Source organism: Sciurus carolinensis, chromosome 16 (assembly GCF_902686445.1).
Source record: "Sciurus carolinensis chromosome 16, mSciCar1.2, whole genome shotgun sequence".
Classification (NCBI taxonomy): Eukaryota; Metazoa; Chordata; class Mammalia; order Rodentia; family Sciuridae; genus Sciurus; species Sciurus carolinensis.
In genome coordinates, this window is record NC_062228.1 from 411,318 (window position 1) to 419,398 (window position 8,081).

The following is an 8,081-nucleotide window of genomic DNA, read 5'->3' on the forward strand; positions in this document are numbered from 1 at the left end:
TTCCAGGAGGCCCAGCCTGCCTCCACTCCACATCCCCCTCCTTTCCAGGAGGCCCAGCCTGCCTCCACTCCACATCCCCCTCCTTTCCAGGAGGCCCAGCCTGCCTCCACTCCACGTCCCCTCCTTTCCAGGAGGCCCAGCCTGCCTCCACTCCACGTCCCCTCCTTGGAGCCTCCCTCAGAGCTTCCGCCACATCCCTGGGCCATTGGACCCTTTTTTGCCTGAAATAGACTTTTTCACTCAGCGTATCCCAACAGGAAACGCTCTCTCCCTGCTGTGACAAACCCCTCTCCCCAGCAGGAAGGAGAAGGTAGCCCTAAAAATAATACAGCAAAAACAAACGCCCAGGCTGGACTCTCCAAGACAGCCGGGCCCCACCCTGCAGCTCCCCGGAGAGGGGCCAGGTGCTGGGACTGGACTCTGCAGCCAGGGAGGCAGGGACCCTCCTGCCCAGCCAGGACAGCATTGGGTGGCCAGTCCCCCTGCCACTTCACACCTGCTGGAAAGCATCCAGGGGTCAGCTGACCTGGGCTGCCCAGGGAGGCAGGGCCCTCACCTCCGTCCTGTACACCAGCTGCTCGCTCTTGTCCGCGTTGACCCGGTACAGCTCCAGGAAGGGGTCGGACTTGCTGAAGAGGTCCTGGGGCAGCAGAGGCACACAGCAAGGGCCACGCTGCGCTCGGGTGAGGCGGGCGAGGCCGCTTCCCCGAGGCTGGACTTCCTCAGGCACCAGGTGAGGTGGGAGTCCACTGACAGCCTCCGGCGGGGACGGTGGAGCCTTCCCAAGCTCCCGGGAGTGCCCACACAACCCCATCCATCCCGGGCCCTGCTTTCCTCTCCTGCTCCTGGGGTCTGACCAGGGCCCGGCTCCTGCCAGACGCCCCCCAACCTAGCTCAGACCTCTCTGAGTGGCACCCGGTGCCCACACAGGGCCGGCCCTGCTCTGTGCACCCCCTGAGCGGCCAGCAGACCAGCTAGCAGACGGGCTCAGATCCAGTTCCTCCACCTTTAAGGCACGACTCGGGGGCCTCACTACATGGGGTCAGGAGTGTCCCTGCTGATGAGGTGGCCAGGGTCACCTGCCATGGGGCAGGACAATGCTTCCTAGTCCCACACAGCAGGGCCCGGCTGGGGGTGACGGTGGTGGACACCACAACAGGCCCGGCAGCCCCACGGGCTCTGCAGGCCTCGTGCATGTGGGGCTCCTCTCCCGAGGCCGGGGCTGGCGCGGGGCCCGGGGAGGGAGCCCCTCACCTTGTCGTCCAGCTTCCTGGCTTGGAAGGAGAGTTCCACATAGCCGTTGTTCCCAGAGATGTCCTCGGCCACCACCTGGGTGGGCAGAGGAGACCACACTGGGCACAGGCCTGCTGCCCTCACCACCTGCAGGTCCAGGCAACAAGGCCCGGCCTGCTCCCCTGCACACCCAGCCCCAGAGCCACAGAGAAGGGGCCCAGAGGGGGTCGTACCGTGATGGACGACTTGCCCGCATTCCTGCCAAACTTCAGCAGCAGCGGACGGGTCACCTTCTTCTGGGCCACAATCTGGACGGAAGAGCCAGGGGTGGGATGGCAGGAGACAGTCCCTGGCCCCCGGGGACCCTGGCCCTCTGCTCCCTCCCTCTTCTTCCTGCTGCTTTCAGGATGCAGGGCCACCGACACCCTCCCTGTGGCCGCCTCACACCCATCTGAGGGGAGGCACCGGCCTCCCGCCACCTGGGAGGGGCCCCGGCTCAGGGGCGAGGCTGCCAGAGGCTCTGCACACCAGCCCAGGAAGCAGAGAAAGGTGCGCATCTGGGGCAGGCGGGACCCGAGGGGCAGGCGAGGGCCAGGCGAGGACCCGAGGGCAGGAAGGTCGAAGGGCTGGGGCCGCTTCTGGACCCCCACTGTCCCAGCAGGTCAGGGCACTCCAGCCCCAGGGGCCACCACCCTGCCTGTCAGCCAAGATGCCTGTCCAGCATGGGCGACCACTCAGTGAGGCCGAGTCCCGGGGCATCGCCCACCATGCGCTGCTGGCAGCTCTCCCGTGGGGCTGAGCCCAGTTGGGGTGGGCAAAGTTGGCACAGGTAAGTTCACACGACAAGGGTCACCTGCCCAGTGGGAAGCAGGGCCCTGGGGCAGCCGGGTGGGTCCCCTGATCCATCCTGCCCATGGGTGAGAAGGGTGATGACCACACCAGGAGGGTTCAGGACTGCCCAAGGGGGCCAACACCCTTCCTGCCCAGGAGTGTCCTGAGCCCCACACCTGCTATCCCCTGGACATAGGCAATGGTGACAAACAGAGCTGACCGTGGCCCCTGGCTGTGAGCTCACCCCTGCCTGGGACTGAGGGGCATGTTCCACACGTGCAGGGGTCCAGGCAGGTGCCCGTGTGCCTGTGTGCCAGGCTGGCAGGTGCCCAAGGCAGCTCTGCCCTTGGGGTTGTGTCCTCCCCACATCTCAGCCCCGCTGCCGCACAATAGGGTCGGCAGAAGATGCAAGGAAAACCAGCTCCGACCCAGGCAGCAACCGGCTGAGTCCGACGCCCAGGATGTGGGGTGAAAGAACATGTGTGCTCCACGTCCCTGAGGCCCAAACCCAGACGACCGGCGGACCGGCGGGAAGGGGGCCCTGTGACCCGGGAACTTGCCATCCCAGTGCCTCGGGCCGTGCAGCTCATGTGCGAGCTGTTCCTCAAGGAAAGAGGACGCTGGGGGCAGTCAGGAGGCCTGTGGAAAGGCCAGCGCCGCTCATGCACGGGCACCCGGGTGAAGAGCTGCCTGGGCAGAGCGCTGCAAGCAGGGTCCCTGGAGGGGACACGCACGCTGCAGCCACCCTGCCAGAGGAGGGACAGGGAGACTTTCTGAACCCAGGGCCTTGTAGCTGCCAGAAGGTGCCACTGTGACCAGGGGCCCCTCAAGCTACACCCTGGACCAGGAACTGGTTTTTTGTTTGTTTGTTTTTAATTTTTTGATATTTTAGTTGTAGGTGGACACGGCACCCCTATTTCATTGATTCATTTTAATGTGGTGCTCAGGATCAAACCCAGTGCCCCGAACATACCAGGCAAGCGCTCCACCCCTAAGCCGCAACCCAGGCTGAAGCTGGCTTTTTTTAACCTTTTCTTTTCAGTGTTGGGGAAACCCAGGAGCTTGTGCATGCTGGGCGAACAGAGCAAGCTTCACAGGCTGATGTGAAGGGCTCCCTACATCAGAAGGGAGAGAGTCTGCGATGGGTGGATTTTTTAAAAAGAAAAAAACACATATATATTCGTCTGCTCATGTGAAAATATGCCCCTGGCAGGATGCACGAGGACCCAGTCGGATGCCCGGGGCAGGAGGGGCATCTGCCGCACGCGTCCCGCACTGTGAATTTGGCAATGTACCAATGTACCAATGTACCACCTCATTCAAAACTGGTACGAAGGCCGGGCGTGGTGGCACACTCCTGCAGTCCCAGCAACCCCAGAGACCAAAGCAGGAGGCTCTCTGGTTCCAGGCCAGCCTGCAGAACTTAACAAGACCCCGTCTCAAACAAGAAATCTCATCAGGACTATCGCAGGGAGGAGCACGGTGCACCTGCAGAACCGCTGCGGGCCCCTTGGCCCCCCAGCATCACTGCCCAGGCCTCGCCCCCTCCCTCCCGTGGGTGCTGCTCACCTGCCCCAAGGTGCACTCCATGCCCCCCAGGAAGTCATCCTGAGAGCCGAGGCCGCTGGGCCCGTGGGAGTCGTACACCTCGAAGCGCAGTCTCTGCACCTCCTCAAAATAGTAGTCGACAGTGAAGACCGTGGAGAACACGGGATGCAGGCTGCTGCGGACCACCTCGGTTCTGCCCATCTGCAAGCCAACCCGAGCTGACCACGGAGAGGCCTGCCCTGGATCCTGCACTCAGCCCCTCTGCCGCTCCTCTACTCTCTTCCAGGCCTGCTTTTGGTCCATGGGGACCTGGACCCCCGCCAGGCACTGCAGGGCTCCAGGCCACCCCTGGGGGTCACCTGCAGGGGCCCTGGCACCTCTCTTTATGGACTAAAGGTGCATCACTCCTGCCAGCCAAGCCTCAGCTCCCCCCACCTCCTCGTCTCATGTCCCACCTGCTCCACCCCATTACAGATGGGGAAACTGAGTCTCAAAGAGGATAAGGCCCTGTCCAAGGACACTAAGTCAGGGATGGGGGTCAGCTTCCCCAATATGGAGCCCTTCCCTGAGCAGGGAAGGGACAAGGGAGGGTGCCCTCCCTCCTCAGGGGACCTGGGGTTCACCAGCCTCCCCCAGTTCCCTTCTCCAACATGGTCCCTAAGGACAAGCCCCAGCAGGACCAGTGAGTTTCCACGTGTCCCCAGGATCCCAGACTCCTGTACCCAAACCTAGGATCTGCACAGCAGCCCTGCCAGGAACCTCTGCACTAGCCAGTGCTCAGGCCAAGAAGAAGGTGCTACTGGGGACCTGGGCACAGGGTGGTCCTCAAGGAGCCTGGCGCAGTGGCAACCCCAGCACCCCACTGCACCCCGCTGGACATGCAGTCAGGGCAAGCCCTCTGCCCTCGTGGTTGGTGGCCCGTGGGATCTCTCGGCCCTGAGAGCCTGGTGGTCCACATCAGCAGAGTGTGGGTGTGCACATGCCCGTGAGGCATCCGCCCACCATGGGGTCCTGCCCCCCCCACCCGGGATTCCCACTCCCCTCCACCCCTGCATGGCCTGCATTCCACCACCACAGGCCAGGAGGGCACTGGAGTGAGATCCCCGCATCCCCAGGAAAGGGATGGCACCTGCGGTTTCCACCTGGCCTGTTGCCCCTCATGGCCTCCCAGCTAAGGAGGTGCACCCACGCCTCTAGGTCTTGAGGGGAAGCCCGGGTTCCTGCGAGCTGGTGACCGAGAAAGCATTTTACAGCGCAGAGCCGGGGCACTGTGCTGGGTTGGTAGAGGCGGGAGGGGGCGCAAGGAACAGCAGTGCTGGGAGGCCCGCTCTCCCGCAGGCAGATGCCCAGAGCCATCTGTGGGACGCACCAACGGGACTCCTGTTGGCCCCACCCAAGCCACATGCAGGCAACCCCAGGAATGCTCCTGAGGCACCAGGAGGAGAGAGGCAACAAGCGGGGCATCCAGAATCTCCCAGCCTTCAACCTCTGCCTTGGCAGGACCCTAGCCCTGGCGTCCGCTTAACCAGCAAGACCAGTCAGCAGTCCCAACTCCACCCAGCGGCCAGCTGCAAGTGCCTCTGCCTCAGAGATGAGGGCTGACCAGGCTTGGCTACCCCACGGCGGCACCCCAGTGGCCCCTGTGCCCAAGCCTTGGGAAGCTCCCTCACTGCTGCACCCCACTCCCTTCTGGCCCCCAGGAACTTCAAGCTGAGCCCCTCACTCCCATCCCGGTCTGGGACGCTGAGATGCACCCCAACTCCTGGGCACCCCCTCTCTAGACCTGGTAGCCCGACCCGACGCCGAGCTCAGTACCGACTCTGGCTGCCTCTGCCCTGCACCCACTCGGGTCTCTGCGTCCCAGCACCATGGCCCCCGCAGCCCGCCCCTACCTGCACCCACTGGCTCTGCGCTTGTTGCAGCAGCACCACGCTGGGGTCGGACTTGGTCAGCGGGTCCCGGTCCAGCAGGTGCCGGCAGCTGAGCCGCAGCTCCACCTTCGAGGCGCAGGGTGCAGGCACCGATCCCGGGGCCGGGGCCGCGGCTGCCCCGCGCTCCGAGCCACCGCTCATGCTGCCTGCGCGGCACCGCGGGCCGGGTGGGCTCAGGGGCCGCTGCCGGCGAGTCCACCACGCCGCGGCGCCCGCGAAATGGTGGCCCGGCCAGGCGTGGCCGCGCTTCCCCGCACGCCCGCGTGGCGCGGGCACACGTGGCTCGGGCGGCAGCCACCGCGCGCGGGGACTGCGGGCTGAAGTGGCCGGGCGGGGTGGAGGGGCAGTGGACGGGGAGGGTGCAGTGGAGGGGGCGGGGAAGGGCGGGCAGAGCGGGCAGTGAAAGGGACAGGGGAGGGGTCGGGTGGCCCCTGGAGTCCGCGGCAAGGAAGGCGGCCCCTCGGAGTCCTGGAGTCCACTCTCCAGGACCCGGGCTGGTAGGTGTGTGCCAGGTAGAGCAGCCCTCCCGCTGTGTCCACACCCCCTGCTGGGTACTCCTGCTCGAGGCTTGGAGCCCCTGGAGGCACTGTCCGGTGCAGGCGCCCGGCGGAGGAGGGGCCACCCCCAGCTGCACCGCATCCCTGGGTTCCTCCCGGGACCCCAGATTCTGCAACTCCCGCCTGAAACCACAGGCAGTTAGTGGGGTCCCCTTTGCGCTGAGCACCTCCCCGGCCTGGGACTGGAGGTCAGGAGGTCTCTGACTGGCAGAACTTGAAGTCCAGGGCGGGCAGATCCCCTCACCACCTGGACATGTCTGGGCTGAGGGTCAGGGTCTGACCAGGAAGGTCTTAGCCACCTGCACCAGGTCCCTCAGGAACTGTCCTATGAGCTGGAGGGGAGCAGACTGGGGCTTCTGGGCCTAGGCTGTGTTCTCCCTTCTCCCCACCACTCCATCCTGGCAGAGGAAGCAGCCCGGAAGAGGATTTGCTGGAGGAGACATATTGTCTCCCGGCTCATTCTCTTTGCCAATTTCTGGATAAAGTTAAGGCATAGACCTGCCCAAAAGCCATGGGCAGAGGGGCTGAGGCAGCAGATAGAGGTAGGTAAGATGTGTAAGAGGGAAGGGGGAGGGAGGACCCAGGGAGCTCAGGGTGCAGCCTCTGCAACCTGGACTCCAGAGGAAGATCCTGAGGTCAGAGGGGCAGCTGAGGACAGGAGGAAGATACTCAGGAACTCCAGAGGGCAGCCCTCTGCAGCCTCACCTGACCGGACCATGGCGAACAGCATCCCCAGTGCTCCCTTCGGACCCACCCTCACGGTGGTGTCAGGAGCAGCGGGATGTGAGCCCCACCTGCTTCCCACCTCTTCCAGCCGCCCTGGTCTCCTCTCACTTCCGTCCAGAGTGGCCTTACTGTTCTGTCTTCCCCAGTCCCACTTCCTGAGGCTTCAGGTTCCCCAGCTGTGCCTGAGGATGGCTCTGGTAGCCAGCCTCCCTGGGCACGCGGCCCTGGGAATGAGGGCACGAGGATGAGAGGCCCTGACCAGCGGCATGCCCGCTCCCTGCAGGACCTGCTGCTGCCAGCAGGCTCTGAGCGCTGGGCTTCCTGGTCCTCCCTCACGTCTCCAGAACCGTCCTGCTGCTCTCAGACACTAACCCAGCCGTGAGCCCAACAGGGCAGCCTGCTAGCCTGCGGCTGCCGATGGTGCCAGGCCGCCAGCCTCGGCTCGCTCTGCAGAAGGGGCTGCTCACCCGAGTCACCCTGCTTGTCTGAGGGCACAGGCCTTGACCCCAGGCCACTGTTCAGCTCTTCACTGCCACAGGACAGCACCAGTAAGTGACAGGTGGCATTTCCACAGAGGGGAGGAGAGGAAAGAAGTCAAAGAGCTGGAGCCTCCGGGTCTCTGAGTGCAGAGTCAGCCACACACTGGGCTCCGGCTGCAACTAGGCAGGCCCCATGGTTGCCTGCTCTGGGCACTGAAGGAGAGACACGGGAAAGCAGTCTGCCTGCATCCTCGATGCCTGGCCCCGGCCTGCTCACTGCCAGCCCACGCCCCCAGGGCCCAGGACGGCTCCAGCCCCCCGCTCCTGACAGTGCCTGCAGTTCTGCACGGTCAGATGCAGGAAACGAGATCCCCTCCTTCATATGCATTTTATTATCGTTGTGTAAGAAATAATAAGTGAAGTGTTAGAAAATGCAGAGAAGCAGAGAAAAGCAAAAATTCCAGCATCCAGACATAAACACTACCTCCAGGGTTAATTTTCCCCATGCAAAAGATGTTTTTATTAATTTTTGAAAGCAGGTGCCTCCCACCCTCAGAGCCCTCACCATGCCTGGCAGTTTGGGGACCATCTGGTCCTGACTCATGGCCATGTCCCTGCCCGGCACTGTGCCTGGCCCAACGTTGGTGTTCAGTAAATACGTGTGTGTGTGTGTGTGTGTGTGTGTGTGTGGTGCTGGGTGTTGAACCCAGGGCCTCGTGCCTGCCGGGAGGCACAGTACCACTAAGCAGCGCCACCTGGTGTTCAAGGAGGTGCGT

The 8,081-nt window shown here is 63.9% G+C and overlaps 1 protein-coding gene across 1 annotated transcript in view; it reads right to left on the reverse strand.

Annotated features, from left to right (window-relative positions):
* Window positions 1-5,847, reverse strand: part of Cpne7 (copine 7) — a 15,909-nt gene extending 10,062 nt beyond the window's left edge. Inside the window, exons 1-5 of the mRNA XM_047528904.1 lie at window positions 5,505-5,847; window positions 3,634-3,813; window positions 1,467-1,541; window positions 1,255-1,329; window positions 557-640 (exon numbers count right to left, since the gene is read on the reverse strand). Of these exons, the coding sequence (XP_047384860.1) occupies window positions 557-640; window positions 1,255-1,329; window positions 1,467-1,541; window positions 3,634-3,813; window positions 5,505-5,684 (594 nt within the window). The 5' untranslated portion in view covers window positions 5,685-5,847. The remainder of the gene's footprint in view (window positions 1-556; window positions 641-1,254; window positions 1,330-1,466; window positions 1,542-3,633; window positions 3,814-5,504) is intronic.
* Window positions 5,848-8,081: the final 2,234 nt, after the last annotated feature.